This window comes from Ceratotherium simum, chromosome 16, assembly GCF_057802395.1.
Source record: "Ceratotherium simum simum isolate JZ-2026a chromosome 16, ASM5780239v1, whole genome shotgun sequence".
Taxonomy (NCBI): Eukaryota; Metazoa; Chordata; class Mammalia; order Perissodactyla; family Rhinocerotidae; genus Ceratotherium; species Ceratotherium simum.
The window spans coordinates 15,604,005-15,620,109 of NC_141915.1; the positions used below are offsets into that span (position 1 = coordinate 15,604,005).

The window sequence follows — 16,105 nt, forward strand, 5'->3', positions numbered from 1 at the left end:
ATAGTGCCCTACTTGCACTTCCGGCTCCTGCTCTCCACACACACATTGTCCTTGGCAGACCCATCATTGTGGCTGTGGGATTCCCTCTGGTCTTAGAAGCCTAGCCAGGGACCTGGGGAGTGCCAGCACTTCTGGGTGGGGCAGGGAAGGAAGGGGTAGGTGTGTGAAGGAACCAGGCCATTTCCAGGCTAGTTTATCAGGGGCCTTTAGTAAACTTCTTTCAGGTGGAGTCATAGCACAGGGAATTCTGATGGTTCCAGGCAACACGATCAGCTAGGGGGTGGGTAGGTGTTCCCTTGAGGGGCTTATAAGGTTCCCTGGTCCCAGAGCTCCCTGGGTCAACTGGTTTCCTTGCCTGGACAGGTCTGAGTGAGTCGACAACAGGCCCTAATGCCCAGAAAGCTACACCAGACCACATGCTGGTGACTGGAGCCTCTACCTGGAGCCATGGATGATGGGGCAGTGGCCTTTTGGGGTGGGGAAAAGCAGGTGGGAACCTATTCTAGTCAGGCCCTTTCCCTGCCTCAACACGTCTGATCCCTCCTGATGTTCCCCCAACACCCCAGCCTGAAGCAGGCATCTCAAAGACAGTGCTCAGTGGGCAGGAGCCAAGGCCAGAGAGGCAGGGTCCTTCTCCACTGGCTGGAAGGGCGTGGTGGTCCTGCAGATTCCCAGTCAAGCTCCAGCTCATGACTATAGGCAGTCAGGAGGACAGGCAGGTGGGGGAAGGGGTGGGACAGGGACCTACACCCATCCAGAGGCTGGAGAGGCTACTGGTCAGTCTGAAATAGGACCGTTGGCTCTGGGGTGAGGTCCCCCCAAGGGCTCCCTCTGAGTACTTGGGGTCTGGCTATCACCCCCACCCCTGACCAGCCTACAGCCAAAGTCCCTCTCTCCTGGAAACTTTGGTTCTCTCTCTTCACCATCCTTGCCTTGTGGGGCTGGCCCCCTTTACCATTCGATTGTGGAGCTCACAGAATTCCCCAACACACAGTCACTCACTGTCCAGTGTCAGCCCACAAGCAGCCCCCAGAGCCTCAAGCATTGCCAAATGCTGTGTTTATTGGTCTGTTACACTGAAGAATATAGTTTCTGAGCCAAAAATCATATACACTCTGCTCCTCACAAAACCACTGAGTCACTAAGGCAGGCACACAATGGCCACCGTGCTTGGTGGAGGCCAAGGATTCATGGATGACGGGTGGGCAATGGGGCAGGCTGGCCCCCAAACAGGGGTGCAGTGCCCGGGGCAGAGGTGGGTTGGGGAGGCTGTGCTGGATGCAGAAGGGCTGCTGGGCCCTTTTTCATGTTTCCCAAATGCAGGAAGTCTCCAGACCTTAGTGACTGCTGGGCAGGCCCAGCCCCAGTGGCAGAATGGCCACCTGCCCCAGAGCCAAGCCTATCCTGCATGTGTGGAGGGGAGGGAAGGTACGGATGACAGAGAAAGCAGTGTGCCTGGGCCTGGGGTCAGGAGCTGGGCCCTTCCTAGCACCTCCATGAGGGAGGCTCCTCCCAGGGAGTTCCTAGCTCCCTAGGCCTCTCAGCATTCTGAGAAGCGTGTGGAAGGCAGAGCTAGCCTTGCTTCTCACCAGGGACAAAAAGGGGAGACCCAGGTAACCACCCCCACAGCCTGAGGGACTCAGCAGATGCCTGGGATAGGCAATGGGCTGCCCCCAAGCTCTGGGGCCCGTCCCTGAGAGGAGGCTGTGACAGGACTGCCTCCCTAAAGAATCACCCTGGGATTCCTTGAGAGCAAGTGCTCCCACCACATTCGAGATCATCCATCTGGTAAGTATCATTTATACACAGTTTGCAGGGATGCATCTAACGCATAAAGCAAGTACGGGGTGGCAGGAGTGAGACTGCAGACACACGCGGGTGCACTGTACGGACTGGGCGTGCGCGGGGTCACCCCAGGTGGCCAAAGGCGGTGGCAGTGCTGCTGAGGTGGGCTGTTCCCACCCAGGGCCCCCATCTTCTGACTGCCCCACAGTCTCAGGGGAGGGCCTGGAAGGTGGCCCAAGGTCTCCTGCGCCCAGGGCGCATGCCTGAACTGGCAGCAGTTCTGAACGCCCCAACTGGGGCTGCACGCACATGTGCTGGACCTGCAAAGGGATTCTCAGGAGAGCTACAGCAGAGTCCCCTTACCCCACATGACCCTTGCCAGGTAAGGCTTAGGCAACTACAGCCGTGCTAACTCTACAGGGCTCCAGGCTGACCTGGGAGAGGCCATGGGGAGCAGTCTAGGCTGAGGCTGCAGGGGGCAGTGGGGCTATTCCCAAGGCGTTTGAGTGGGGAGCAGAGTAGGTGTCCCCCAACGCAACCACTCCCTGAGGCCGATCCCTCCCATCCCAGCCCTGACCTGAAGGCATCCTGGCCCCTGACTTGCCCTGCAGGGCCAGCACTGCCCGGAGTCAGATCCCAGGCTCACAAGCACTTTGTTAGGAACACAGTTGGGCAGGCAGGGTCGGCTGGGGGTTGGGGCAGTCTTGGCTGCACCACCCCTGCATGCTCCCTGCAGGGGCCCAGGGGCCCAGGGGCCCGGAGCCCCGGCTCTGGCTGGCTGCTGCCTCCTGGCCACAGCCCTCACTTGTTCTCTATGAGCATCTGCACCTTGTGGACGAGGTCCCGGGCAATCCGCAGGATTTCCTGGGCGTCGTGACGCTCAGCCCGTTCTGGGGAAACATGGACAACAGTGGGGATGCCGGAGTGGAGGCAGCAGTCTGGGAGGAGCCCTGTGGCTGCCCACCCTGCTCCATTTCCACCTGCTGGACTCCTGACGTCTACTTACAGGCAACTCTCGGTATTTCTGAGAGTCCCTCCAACTCTGCTCAAGCCAAGAAAGGAGGCCCCCACACCCCTGCTGGGGTCAGCCAGGATGCTTGCACCAGTTCCTACCATTGAAGAACTTGATGATGTCGGTGAAGTCCATGTTGTTGTCACGGATAATCTCACGGTAGGCCTCCACCAGGGCCAGGGCGATGAACAGGACAAAGTGTTCCGATGAGATGTGCCGGGCTGCCCAGATCACCTCCCACACAGCAAACACATCCTCATACAGCAGCTCTGAGGACAGCAAGGGGCTAAGGCTGAGCCTGGCTGCCCACAGGCCTCTGGATGGAGCCATGTGTGGAGACAGAGCTCCAGGGGTCAAAATCATAGGATTCTCCCCATTACACAAAGCCCAGCCCAACGGAGAGGTTCCACGCCCTAGGCCAAACCCTTGCCCTTCTCCCTGGGAATTCCTGCACACTGGGCACTGGCAGACTCCACACCCGCACTCTTGTCAGCTAGAGCAGCTCTACTTTTATAGGCCTTGGTGCTTGGGAAGATTTGGCTTGAAAACAGTTCTGAAAACCATTGTGTCAGGGTGATTTTCAACCCTGGTGGCACTTTGGATTCACCTACGGAGCTTGAAAGTCATGGATGCCCAGGCAGCCCCACTTAGTAAGTCTGGGGCTGGATGGGGCCCAGGGCACTGGTGTGTCTAAAAAGCTGCCCAGGCGGTTCCAGTTAGAGCTGAGAACCACTGACTTTGGGGAAGAGGGATCTCCCGCAGCCCCTGACCCCAGCCCTACCATCCAACCTGCCTCCTACCTCTCTTAAAATCCAGCAGGAACCAGCGGTAACAGAAGTAGAAGTGGGTGTAGTCTCCGTTCTGATGCATCAGCTCAAACAGCTCTGAGTCCAGGATCTTGTGTGAGTGGAGAAAGGGAGCCGGACTGAACTGATGCTGCCTCTCCCGGCCGCCCCACCCTCCACCAGGCCCCTCTGCTGTGCCGCCCGGCTGCTGGGCAGCTGTACTCCAGTGCTCTCTCATCCCCTCGGGTGGAGACTGCACTCTACTGCCCTATCAGTCTCCCTGGGATGTACTTTTTGGAATTATACCATTTTCTGTGTTTGATTTCATCATCAACTGCATCACTCACCAGAACTTTCATGAGCACAAAGAGTCACATAGTGACATTGCTCCTCGATTTGTAACACTGAAGACAATGGTTTTTTTTAATGAAAGAATTAAGCTTATATGTAAAGGGCATTTTTGGAACGCTCTCTGGTCTCCTTGTGGATGATGGACAAGCCCAGCGGTGCCTGGTCACATGCCCACGGGCGGCTGCAGACCTCACCTGGATGAGGGAGCGCATGTTGGCAAAGTGGGTGTCCATGGCGCCCCCATTGGGGAAGTTCTGGCTCATCCTCTTCATGAGGTGGCTGAAACAGCTGTACGCCAGCTGATCTGAGGGGAGATGGGAGTGTGGCTGGCAGGGCAGGAGACCCCAATGCCTCACTTCACAGGGGGTGTCCTGTGGCCCAGAGGACAGGGCTGGCTTACATTCCCACCCTTCCAGACGTAGTGGTCTTCTTTTCCTTTCTCCAGCTTATGTCAGCCCAATCCCAATACCATTTTGGGAATACTCCCCACCACCCCTGCCCCCCCAGCCCTGTCCCTCACCATTGTCAAGGATGACCAGGAGAGGTGCCAGCAGGTCGCACATGCCCTGCACATAGCCCACGTCCAGGTGTTCCCACACGTAGCTGAAATGCCGGGGACACAGTCACTGTGGGTGTGCCCCATCCTCACCTCTCCCTGGGGATCCCTGGGCAGATAGCCCCTAGAGCAGCATGCTACCCAGAGGTCGGCCTTTCCACAACCCTAAAGCCCTAGGAGTACAATGGTGAACGCCACAGCCCCTGTCCTCCAGGCCCTCAGGAGTTCAGGGAAGGAGCCAATGAACAGGCCGTCACCACTTGGTATGCCGGGGTGAGGGAAATCAGCTAAGGCTTTCTGAAGAAGTATGGCCGAAGCTGGGTCTGAAGGACCTTTAAGAATGAAGGTGGGGTGGGGTGGGGTGGGGGGCATTGCAGGGAAAGTGTTCTAGACAGACGGAGCCGAGTGTGATGCAGTGCAGGGGAGAAGAGCAGGGCACCCATGGGACCTAACCATTCAGAGCAGGGTCCTTGCCCCCCACCCTGAGCCCTACCCCACAACAGCACCTGCACATGATGTCTCTGAGCCTCTCGAGGTTGGGGGGCGTGAAGTACCAGTAGTTGCGGTCACATCGCTGCACATCCTTGTCTATGCGGTGCAGATTTAAGGCCACGGTGTCCAGTAATTCTATCTGAAAGAGTGGAGGACCCTCAGGGGTGAGTTGGAGGCTGGAGGTGATGCCCACATAAAGGAATGCAGCAAAGGCAGGGAACCAAGGGACTCAGAGAACAGAATCCTCTGGGGATGCTGAAAAATAGGCTCAGTGTCCCCCTCCAGGATAATCAGGGCACCCCCACCTCCACCCACCAGCCTCTGTCCCCAAGCCTTGGGATGTCAGAAGGGCCCCTGGGGCCAGCTGAGAACAGTGCCTTGGGATCGTCCACATACAGTGTAGGCAGCAGCGCACACAGCCGCAAGCTCTTCCCCTGCCTCCAGCTCACTGGCCCGCGAGGTCTCCTGGTTGGGATCTTGGGGCTCGGAGAAAGCGTGGGCGGTAGGGACTGGCCCATCAGAGCCTTCTTCCCCACCACCATCCTCCTCCTCGAAGCCCACACTCTGCCCCTCATCTATGCTTGACTGGATGCCTGAGGCCACAGAGTAATTGCGAGAGGAAGGCAGTCCTGAGTCTGGAGAGTCAAACTCCACTGACTGCTGCTGTTCCACCATGGCGGTCCCCGGGGGCCCTGCTCCCGGTTCCTGCTCGGGCTCTGGTCTGGAATCTTCTGTGCCCGGGGGCCTTGGGGGCTCCAGGTCATCCACAGAGATAAACACCTGGTGAGGGTGAACAGAAAGTGGAGCTCACACCTGCACTCCAGCACCTTCCCTCGGCTCGCCATCTCCTTCCTGGGGTCAGAACAAGAGGGATGGAGAATTCTCCTCACATCCCCTACTCCCACCTCATGGCCTTTAACACTGCCTCCCCTGGGTGCCAAGCCTCCCTTCTGACCCAGCGGACCAGGTGGAGAGAAATCAGGCTCTGGGCAAACATGAAGACACCATCTTCAGCCCTACCCAGTCCCCCACCTCAGGCCTCTTCCTAGGGTATGAGAAAAAGTGTGAAGCACTCCAGGGCTTCCTGTGGCTGCTTGTGGGAAGAAGGGGAACCGGAGGCCTGGACACTCGATGGCCAGCGTGAGCTACGGGTAGTTCTACCACCTGAAGTCATGAGGCTGCCTCAGGTCAGGAGAGCTTTGTTAATGTCTCAGTGTGGCTGCTGGGCAGCCTGGGGGGACGGCAGCCCAGAGATGTTAGGAAAACAAGTTCTTCCTTATTTTCAGTACTGAATGTTCAGCAGAACAAGGCAGGAAACTTCTCTGGCAAGCACCTAATCAGTTATATTAGTTTCAGACAAGGTGAGAAGAGGTAAGAAGTGAAAGGAAACATTCTACTGATTGGAAACAGTCCATCACCCTGGACACGTCACAGGGAAAATAAGAAAGACATATACGGACCGTTTTCTTTTTCTTTTTCTATTTGGACTCTGGAAGGAAAGGGATACTAAAAGGAGTTTCCACTTTGGGCAAGAAGCATGAAGTGTTGGGTTAGCAGCAGGTAAGGCCACGATTCTATGGCAATCCAGAGCCTCAGAACAGTGCCAGCGAGGAAGGCCATTGCTGTCCATGAGCTAAGCAGGGGGGTGCTGGTACAGACTCAGGATTTTACCAAACACAAAGCCAGAGAGAAAGAGAATATGTTTACAAATAGGGGATTAAGGACAAAGCACATGGAGAGGAGAGTGTGCCTTACTAGTTATATTTCTTTAAGTCTTGCTCCAACTTGAGTTTTCTGTTAATATTAGTAAACATTTAGTAGACTAACAAGAATATACATGATCTAAAGAGGCAATTTTAAAGAAAAAACATAAGTTAATAAAAGAGCATCCTTAATCTGAAACTTCTTGTCAGTTCTGGTTGGGCCCAGCAGCCATGGTTCGGGACTTGCTATTCACCTAAAGGCAGGGCCAATGCCAGTAGAACTATGCAGGCTCTAAACTGATTCTGCACAGTCAGTTCTATAAGGTGATGGAAAACACCATGTGGGAGGGGAGATCTTGCCAGTAGATGCCAATGGAACCACTCTAAGTGCTCCCCTGGTCTCTGGCCAACAGCTCTTGGGAAGCCTCTACAATCAGAGGATAATCGAGCTGAGAGGAGACACTGAGACCCAGAGATGGGAAGAGAAGTTATTCTTCTCAGTAGTGGGCATGGGACTAGAACCTAGGGCCGCCTGTTCCTATCTGTAAGGTCTCTCTGTAAGGAGGGAGGGCTTTCCTAAATCACAATGAATGCATCTTTCCCTGCTGATCTATTAAAACAGAACACAATGTACTATCTCATTTTATTCCTGCAATACCCAGAGAAGGGGGCAGCAGGGGTATAATCATCCCATTTTTCAGTGGAAGAAAATGAGACACAGATACATTAAGCTATTCTCCCAGGGCTCCTGCCAGTGAGGACTAGAGGTCAGGCTGGTGCTCAGGACTCCCGCATATAAAATGCTGGCAGTCCCTGCCCCTGGCACCCCCAGGTCCCGTCTGGCTCACGTCATTGCTGATGGTGGAATCTCGGTGGATGAGGCGCTGCACGTGGCTGTCGATGCTGCTGCCTGAGGAGAACTTGGTGAGTGTCGCTGGGTGAGCCTCCCGCTCCCGCTGCCTCACCACCACCTCACAGGCCTTCCACTCCGCCAACACCTGCTGGTACCTCGCTGCCACTGCTGAGTCCACCTGTACTCAGACCACACCGTGACCATGGAGGGAGGGGTGCACCAGGCCCTCCTCTGTAGCTGTCCTCCTGGAACAGCTGAAGGCTAGGGTCAGGCCTAGGGGTAAGGACAGTGGGGCTGCTCTGCTAATATCTTCCTCTGCCACATTTCTTTCTGGCTGGGAAGGGGCTGAAGCTTCTGATAGGCCTGGCTCCCCATCTCCCTCTCTTCATGGGATCGGGCTCCCCTTACCTGCTCCATCTCCTTCTTGCTCATGCCAAACTTGTAGTGGCCAAGCAGAAAGGGCCAGACGTCCTTGCGGATCTCGTGCTCCACGCCTCCATAGTAAACTTGCCGTAGCAGCTCCAACTCTTTGTAGTTCTGAGGGACCCAGAGAGAAAGGACTGTGTAGCCCCTGCTGTCACTGCAGCCCAGCTGGGGGACCCCATCCCATGGAGAGCTGGGGCTGGGGACAGTGATTCAGTCACTCCGCTGAAGCCCAGCAAACCCTTCTTCGGGGTGTCACGTCCTCTTCACCCCAGATTACAACTGGATGAGATCTACTTCAACCCCCTTCCTTCTAGGGCAGGCAATGGAGCCCAGAGAGACAGAGATTTGCCCAAGGTTGCGGAGTAATGTGGAGAGCAGAATAGAACCAGTCCAGCCCCATCCCAATGAAACCCACAGGCCCAGCTGTCTGAGATCCTATCACGAAGTGAACCACTCCAAGGCCATCAGTCCCGGCCTGTCAACCATGACCCCTACTACATTTTATCTGAACGTCCATTTGGTCTATGGAAGCTGCTCCCAGAGCAAGCTGCTCTGCACCCATTGCTGTACCCGCAGCCCTTGACCCGGCCTCTGGCACCAGCCCCCGAGAGTGTGCACCTTTTCGTCCTTCTGATACTTGCTCCACACATCCTTGGTGAGGCCCCCTGAGGCCCCTGGGGGCCGGGCGGGTGAGATGATGTTGTGATGCACCAGCGCTGACAGGTGGGTCCGCACTGTGGACAGGTGGCGGCAGTACGCCAGCCCTGTGGGGCAGGGGGAGCCAGCAGGCTGCGACACGCGGTTCCCCGGGCTCCTGCCCCCGCCCCTCACAGCCCCACCTCACCCCACACTCACAGCCGTAGAAGGCCCGGGACACAATTTGCCTCTTCATGCTCTCACACAGTAGCCTGAGGGGCAACCTGTGGAAACAACCTGGCTCAGAAGGGAGGGGGCTGTGGCCCCTCTGGTGGGAGACAGTTGGGAAGGAAGGACATTCTGGCTTGGGGGCAGGTAAGGCGCTCGGAGTGGTGCAGGGAGCAGGATATACAGCCCAGGAGCACGTCAGTGGGCTCCCTGTCCCTGCCAGCCACTCTGGGTAGAGCTGCCAGGGGCCCAGCATGGCCCCCAACCACGCATGGAAACTTGGGCAACTAACTTCACTTCACATTAGTGCATCTTGGTTTTCTCCTGTGAAAATGGAGAGAACCATCTCAGGGTCATCAGAAATAACAGGTAAAAAATGAAGTAACAGGTAAAAGAGAGCAGCCAGCAAAAGCTTCAAGTGCTGGCACATGACCCTCACACAAACACCATTCACACACTGTTCCTGGCACATGGCAGATGCCCAGATCTGTTGCGTGTCCTCAGATGTACAGCCTGATGGAGGATCTATGTCCACACTGGGAAGGGGAGCTCACAAGTCCTGAGCACCTATCATGTGCCAGGCCCAGCTCTGGGTGCTCACGTGGGCTACAGACCTCATTTAGTCCTCACAGGTACCTTAGGAAGCAGGTAGTATCACCCCCATTTTACAGATAGGGAAACTGAGGCTTAGAAACATAGAAGCTCATAGAAACTCAGTAACTTGCCCAAGTCACACAGGTAGCAGAAGTGAAATTTGAACCCAGGTCTGTGCAATGTGAGGCCACCCTGTTAGGCAAGTGACACATGCATAAGGACAGACACATTCCCAGGGAGCTGGTGTTCTGGGCCCTCCCCACTCACCGGTCAGGGACACAGCTGCAGTGGCTGGGGGCTGCATATGGGGAGCTGCTGCTGGAGCAGGAGGGGCAAGAGGAGCCCTGGCTGCACAGGGGCTCCACGTGCCAGGCTGGCAGGCTGGGCCCAAAGCCCTGCATCTCGATCATGTCGCCAGCATCTGAGGGCAGGAAGGGGCCCATGGTCAGGGCTTGGCAGGCCTCCTCCTCCAAGCACCTTGCAGCATGTCCACCTCTGTGCCCAGGTGTGAGCTCTGAGCTATAGCGTGAAGTCACCCATTAGTGGGGAACCACAGGGGTGGTGCCTGCCTGGTCCAGAGCCCAGAGATGGAAACGGTGGAGAGGGAGGGTGCCTGACACTTCCCAGCCTCCACTCAGTCTTTCTGCATGTGATGAAACACTTTGACTGAGTCGTGGATGATTGAGTCTGTTCTCTCCATCTTGTTAACAGCAATGGAATAAACACTTGCTTTTCTAGAGGGAGGAGAAAGAAAGAGAAGAAACAAAAGCCTGAGCTCTCTAAATGCTGCCAGCTAGTGTGGCCTTCGAGGATTCAGCCTAGTCCTCTTGGGCAAACTCAGATTCGCAGGAAGGTGCCTGGAATGCTGCAAACTTTGAACCTTCCCGTGACAGGAGTCTCCACTGACCAAAGCCCCTGAGGGCCCTGAGCCACCTGTCCTGGCCCGCAGACCTCGCCTCTCTGAGGGTTCTAGACCTGGCGGCCAGTGGCTAAGGAGGAAGAGTGCTCCTTGTCCAGGCCAAATGCCCCTGCTGCCAGCTCGCGTGGGTTCTTCTTGAGTTCTCCATTCTCACTTAGCCTGACTGCACTCAGCACGGTGGCCGCCTACAAACACAGGTGAGCCGCAGGAAGGGCAAAATTCCCAGGGCTGCCAAGCCACTGTGGGGAGGGGGGTGGTGGCTGGGCGCGTGATTCCACCATCCAGAAGAATGTGCCCGGGTGCAGCCTCAGAAAACAGCTCCTTGGACACATCTACACCACCAGCAGACAGAGCCTTCTCAGCCAGCCCAGCTAGTCTAAATCAGAACTCAAAACCCTTGAGAGCCTCTAGGGCCCAAGTGGGGCAGGACATTGCTCACAGGGGACTCTGGCCAGTCCAGTGAGCCACAAAGATGAAGCACAGCGAAGGCAGCACGTGGAAGGACTAGGAGATGACACCAGGAGGGACAGAGAGTAAAGAAGAGTGAAGAAGAACAAGGAGACAGACTGTGTGTGTGAAGAGACTTCATTCAAGCAGTACTTTTTTCTGTGAATCTGGATCCTCGCCTGCTATGAGTCTAGAGCAGACCTAGGCCTGGGTTTTGCGGGAGCCAGACTCCAGCTCCGGGTGTGCCTTGGTGGGGAGGGCTGAGCCGAGCCCTCTCCAGTCCCCTCAGGGGCTGCCCCATCTTGGCCCCAGGGCTCTCTCCCCAGACCCACAGGTGGGATTTTTGTAGATATCTGGCCCTTCAGCTCCACCAGGAGGCAAATTAAGGGAACATACTTGGTGCGGCTCTGGGAGTGAGGGGTTGCAAGCCATGCCCGAGACTCTGGGAAGACGGAAGGGACAAATGCAGGTGGGGTGGGGCAGGAGCCCAGCTCATGCCCCTGCAGCAGGCAGGAGAGGTCAGTCGTGGGAGGCACCGGGGCGGGAGCAGCCCAGGCAGGCAGCAGGCAGCAGGTGGGCACGTGGCGGGGGTGACAGGTGCAGAGGGTGGGCACACAGGGAAACGAGCTCATGCCCAGAAAGCAGGGCCCAACCAAGGCAAGTCTCCTGGGTCAATGCTCTTCACCTTAATTCTCCAGGAAGGAGCTGAACCAGCCAGCCTTGACACTGCATCTCTGAACTAACCCAGTGCAGACAGCTGGAGCTCTGGAGTGACTGGGCAAGGGGCAGCAGGCTGGACAAGGGGTCTGCTGGGCCAGCTTTGACTCTGACTCTCTCCTCTGAGCATGAGGAAAGTTTGAAGCAAAACAATCAGGGTGGTTGAACCCCACAGCCCCTAAGACTCCGAGTGAAAGGTGCCTGGCCTGGAGCAGAATTAGAGTGAATAGCATCTCTGCTCTGTGGGGAGGCAGCAGGAAAAGGAGGGGACAGGGGGAAGGAGGAGAGTCTGGACACCCGCCACTTGGTTCACATGCGCAAGTCAAGCATGTTGCAGGCCTGAAAAGCAACAGCTAGCAGAACGGACTCCACAGTGTTGTCATTATGGACTGGAGTGGAGGGGCGGGCTCCCACAGCACCTTCCCAACCACTTGCTGTTCTGCTCATGCCTCTTCCCCTTTTTTCCCAAGTATTGGGGGCCCAGAGCCTGTATACTGGTTTGGTCTGGCCCCCAAGTTACCCAAGAGGATGCTCAGACAAGCCCTGAGGCTTCTGGATCCTGTGGGCCTAGAGGTTTCTCTGACCCTGGAGGCCTCAGCCCTAAGACTAGTCAGGGATGGACTTCCTATCGCCAAGTCTGCCAAGATAGGGGCTTTGCTGGGACCCCCCAGTCTCCAGCCTGACTACCAATTTGTGGGGTAAGAAGGGGCTCCCTGGCCCTCCTTGGACTTGGGCTTCCCACATATCAGCCCCAAGCCCAGGTTTGTAAGGAACCAGATGGCAGGCTGTGTGCAGGCAATAAACATCAGAATGAGGCTCCCCTGCAGGTCCTCCTGGAGGGGCTGGGAGGGAGGGAAGGCACAAGGGCAGGCATGTGGTGAGCAAGGGGGCAGCTGGCATGGTTGTGCTAGGTGTGTTCTAGGCCAGGGACTTGATTGCCAGGGACAAGGGAGACTCATTATTACTGGCTTGGTGGCTGGGCTCAAGAACCAGGCTCTTTGGCAGAACTTTGTGGAAGCATAAAGGAATGTTACATATTCTTAGACACCTCTGCAGGGGCAGGGAAAGCGGAGAAATTAATTCTGTGGCAAGGGAATGGGTGGGGATGGGGAAGTCCCCCTAAACTCCGAGAGAGCTGGCCTCAGCCCTTCCTGACCAATCTTCCCGTGAGCACACCAGCCTAGCCCTCGAGGGGCCCCTGGCTAATCACTCTCTCAAAAAGAGGGAGAGGTTCCCTCTCCACCAGCCTCGCTCTGTGCTAAGAAAGATGGGTGGTGAGCAAAGGAACAAACATTGAGGGGCAATGGGCACTGTGCTGTGCTGTTTACAATGAAGGGACTTCTGCAACCGTGGACTCAGGTCCGTGAGGGTGGGAACACACCTGTCTTATATCCTCGGCACAGATATTTCTAGATCTCATGCTCAAGCACCAGGTGGTACCTTCTGGAGCCCTCAGGCCTGCTGGGTAAACTGAACCCTGGGTCTCTTTCCATGGTAGTCCCAAACCCTCACCTGACCCACAGGACTCATTTGCATAAGCTGTCCAGCCCCTATCCCTGCCCAGGAAGGGCCTGGTACTTCTGTCCTGTTTCTGTTAAGTCAGGAGCCAGAGGCCCAGGACTCAGAGGCCAGTCTTCTCACCAACAGGAGAGAAAAAAAGAGACACTGTCTTGGGTTTGCCAGCATGACTCCTGGGAGTGGGAACAGGGCTTCAGAGAGCCACTTAGGTCCCCAAGAGGCAACCTGATAATCAGATCTTCTCACCAGTGCATCTTTTCCCTCTGAGGCATGAAGCTCTCTCCTTACAGACTCAATGGGGAGCCCAGAGCCACCTGCTGTTTGTACCATCCCCTCTTCTTACCAGCGCCTCCTTCTGCCCTCCCTGATCTGCCTCCTGATGGAAGGGAACCACCCTGGGTACAAGTCCCATAATGCCAACACTGCCGTTTGAGCCCCTGCGGTGGGTGGCAGGTGGGCCCAGGGGGTGAGGTTGGGGATGGGGGGAGTCAGGGAGAGGGGGAGGGATAAAAACCTTTCATCGGATTGGGAGCTGTGAGGTTCCGCGAGCAGATCATTGAGAGCATCGCGTGTAGTTTATCCTCCTCTTCCTCATCATCGTCCACCGAGGCAGCGCGGCTGGCCGCTAGGTGGTGGTAGTTAATAGTGACTGCTCAAAGAGAATAGCGAGAGAGGCAGAGGCATGAGGACCCTGCTCCCGGGCAGGAGGGACCGGACTCCCTCCTTATGGGGAGCAGACTGGAGTCTGGGTCATCTTGTAAGCCTGCAGGGCACAGAAAAGGGGAAGGGGGGACCTGAGAGTCTTTTGAAGATTTATTGGGGAAGAGTATGGAAGAAAATGAGGGGGCAGCAGCAGCTGCAGGGCTCCATTCTTTGCAGGAGGCCCTCTCTAGGAAGAACGGAAGAGAGAGAAGTGATGGGGGTAGTGAAAGACGGGACCAGTTGGTACAGACCAGCAGCTCAGGAGCTCCCCAGCCCTGGGCAAGGCTGGGCACGACTGCTGGCAGATAGATCCTGATCATTCTTCAGCTTGTGTCATGGTCAGGCTGGACCAAATCTGAAGATTACCCTAAATCCCTCCTTTCAGACTGTAAACCCAAACTTCTCCTCCAAGGGTTTCCCAGAGCTACTCTCTGAGAAGCCTGAGTCACGCGCTGGGTTTCAGGTCCTTAGTGCCCTGGCTTGCCCTCCAGGGAAGTGCGGTCCTTGAAGTGAAGTGACCAAAACTGGGAAATGCCAAGGCTTGAAGAGGGGAAGTGGAGACCGAATAATCTAAGCCGGGCAGCAGTCAGCGATTAAATACCAGGTTTGCAAACAGGTTCTGGTAAAAGACGTCTCTCCTAGTCAGGCAATCTGGGAGCAAAAGGGGAGCCCCCATGTCTTGTGCCCTCTAAGCCCCTTGGGGCCACTGTGCTATGGCTATGTGTTTGCAGTCTGGGTAATCTGGCAACTAATATGGAGACAACTTGTTGACAACTTACTGGCACAAGTTAGGCAATTTAGGGAGCAGGTTGTCTGGTTGGCAATAAATGCTCTGGACCGGCAAATTCCCTGACCTCATCCCAAAGGTCAGCAAGTCTGGCCCAGAGAAATCCATAGGGGGGAGCAGCAGCACTCCAACCAGAAAGGGCTCTCTGGCGTTGGCAGATACCTAGAGACAGGCCCCCTCAGGCCCAGGGGTGTGCATCCAGGCGGGGCAGGACCCACGAGAGCCAAGCCACCTTTCAGTCCCCTGGCCCCCAGAGTCCCCTGGGCAGCTGCAAGTCTCACCCTCTGCAGATGCACCCCCTACTCTAGCCAAAGCTCCTCTCATCACGAGCTGGTTTGAGGAGGGTTTGGCTCTAGGGGAGTCAGTAAACAGTTTGCACCATCCGTAAAGAAGCACTGATCCCACACCCAGGCTGCCTTGTGGAGGTCACGTGGCAGGCCGAGGAGAAATGGAGAGTTCTCCACCTTCTAGTTCTAGTCTTTCCACTTTTGTTTTTCCTGGGGCAGGGCATGAAAGGATGCCTAAGAGAATACCGTACAGTGACGCCTGGATCTGCTGAGCCAAGAGTCTTGGGGTGACAAGGTTGGGGGAAGACAGTGAAGTAGGAGAGAGGCAACTTTTCAGAGGGATGATTTGTGGGTAAAAGGTCCAGCTGAGGGGCTAAGTAATGAACCTCTCATCTGCACCTGGCCTGGTTGGTGGACCACCCCCACCACCACCACCCCTCCTGGGCGACGCTGCACTCCCCCACCTCCCTGAGCGTCTTTCTCTCCTCCTCCACGATGAAGTTTGGGACACTCACTGTGCTCGTGCCTGTGGCCAGGGTAAATGATCCGGAACACGTAGTCTGTGGCCCGCCCCATGCCCATCTCCTCCATGTCCACGGACCGCAGGCTGCTGCGCTTCCGTAGCTTGGGGAACACCTTCCCCTGTGGAGGGAGGGGTGGGTGGTCAGCCTGTCCAGGGCAGCGTCTGATCCAGGGTCCCACCCAAAGCTGTTCCTAGGAACTCTGTGTGGGGAAAGGGAGGGAGGTGGGCAGAGAACCCACCTCACATATCTCTTCATCCAGAGCCTCCCAAGCCCTGAGGTACCTTCCCCTGCTGGGTCCAGAGCGGGGGCTCTAGCTGTCCTCGAGGCAGAAGCCCATTCTCCAGGCAAGACAGAAAGGACAGCAGATGTCCTCCCTGTGGAAAGTGCAGCGGGGGCCTCTGGATGCCATCCTGGCTCACCAGTACGAGCGTGCCGCTGCTCTCTGGGGGGGTGAACGTGGGCGAGTGAGGCTGGGGCCTCCCTGAGACCTCTCAGCCATCACCATAGGCCAGTCGGCCAGGCCCCCAGGCTGGGTAGGAGCATGGGGACAATGGGAGGAGGACAAGAAGTCCATGCATGATGTGCAGCTGGGAGAAGGCAGTCTCTCTCCCCTCACCCCCGTGCCCAGGACAAGGAAGGCTCACTTTGCTGGTGGCAGTGGATGCAGACGATCTGACTGAAGGGCACAACCAGGGCATAGTCCCAGTAAACGCTAGAAGGGAACCAGATCAGTGTCACTGTATCCCAAGATCTGCCATCCCGCGTTCCTCATTTCCTGGCCCC

At 56.5% G+C, this 16,105-nt stretch overlaps 1 protein-coding gene across 6 annotated transcripts in view; it reads right to left on the minus strand.

Annotated features, from left to right (window-relative positions):
• Positions 1 to 1,042: 1,042 nt before the first annotated feature.
• SGSM2 (small G protein signaling modulator 2) overlaps positions 1,043 to 16,105 on the minus strand; it is a 34,647-nt gene continuing 19,584 nt past the window's right edge. For 3 of the 6 annotated variants that reach the window (XM_087440640.1, XM_087440639.1, XM_087440638.1), the window contains 16 exons: positions 15,967 to 16,034; positions 15,604 to 15,764; positions 15,314 to 15,440; positions 9,991 to 10,155; positions 9,689 to 9,842; positions 8,819 to 8,883; positions 8,582 to 8,727; positions 7,946 to 8,074; positions 7,533 to 7,715; positions 5,378 to 5,761; positions 4,996 to 5,120; positions 4,454 to 4,536; positions 4,128 to 4,237; positions 3,598 to 3,694; positions 2,899 to 3,066; positions 1,043 to 2,675 (listed from right to left, as the gene is read on the minus strand). In XM_087440640.1, coding sequence (XP_087296766.1) covers positions 2,587 to 2,675; positions 2,899 to 3,066; positions 3,598 to 3,694; positions 4,128 to 4,237; positions 4,454 to 4,536; positions 4,996 to 5,120; positions 5,378 to 5,761; positions 7,533 to 7,715; positions 7,946 to 8,074; positions 8,582 to 8,727; positions 8,819 to 8,883; positions 9,689 to 9,842; positions 9,991 to 10,155; positions 15,314 to 15,440; positions 15,604 to 15,764; positions 15,967 to 16,034 — 2,254 coding nt within the window. In that variant the 3' untranslated portion in view covers positions 1,043 to 2,586. Of the gene's footprint in view, positions 2,676 to 2,898; positions 3,067 to 3,597; positions 3,695 to 4,127; positions 4,238 to 4,453; positions 4,537 to 4,995; positions 5,121 to 5,377; positions 5,762 to 7,532; positions 7,716 to 7,945; positions 8,075 to 8,581; positions 8,728 to 8,818; positions 8,884 to 9,688; positions 9,843 to 9,990; positions 10,156 to 13,536; positions 13,672 to 15,313; positions 15,441 to 15,603; positions 15,765 to 15,966; positions 16,035 to 16,105 lie in introns of all 6 variants that reach the window. The other 3 variants (XM_004433294.3, XM_087440641.1, XM_004433295.2) reach the window with 3 other exon arrangements.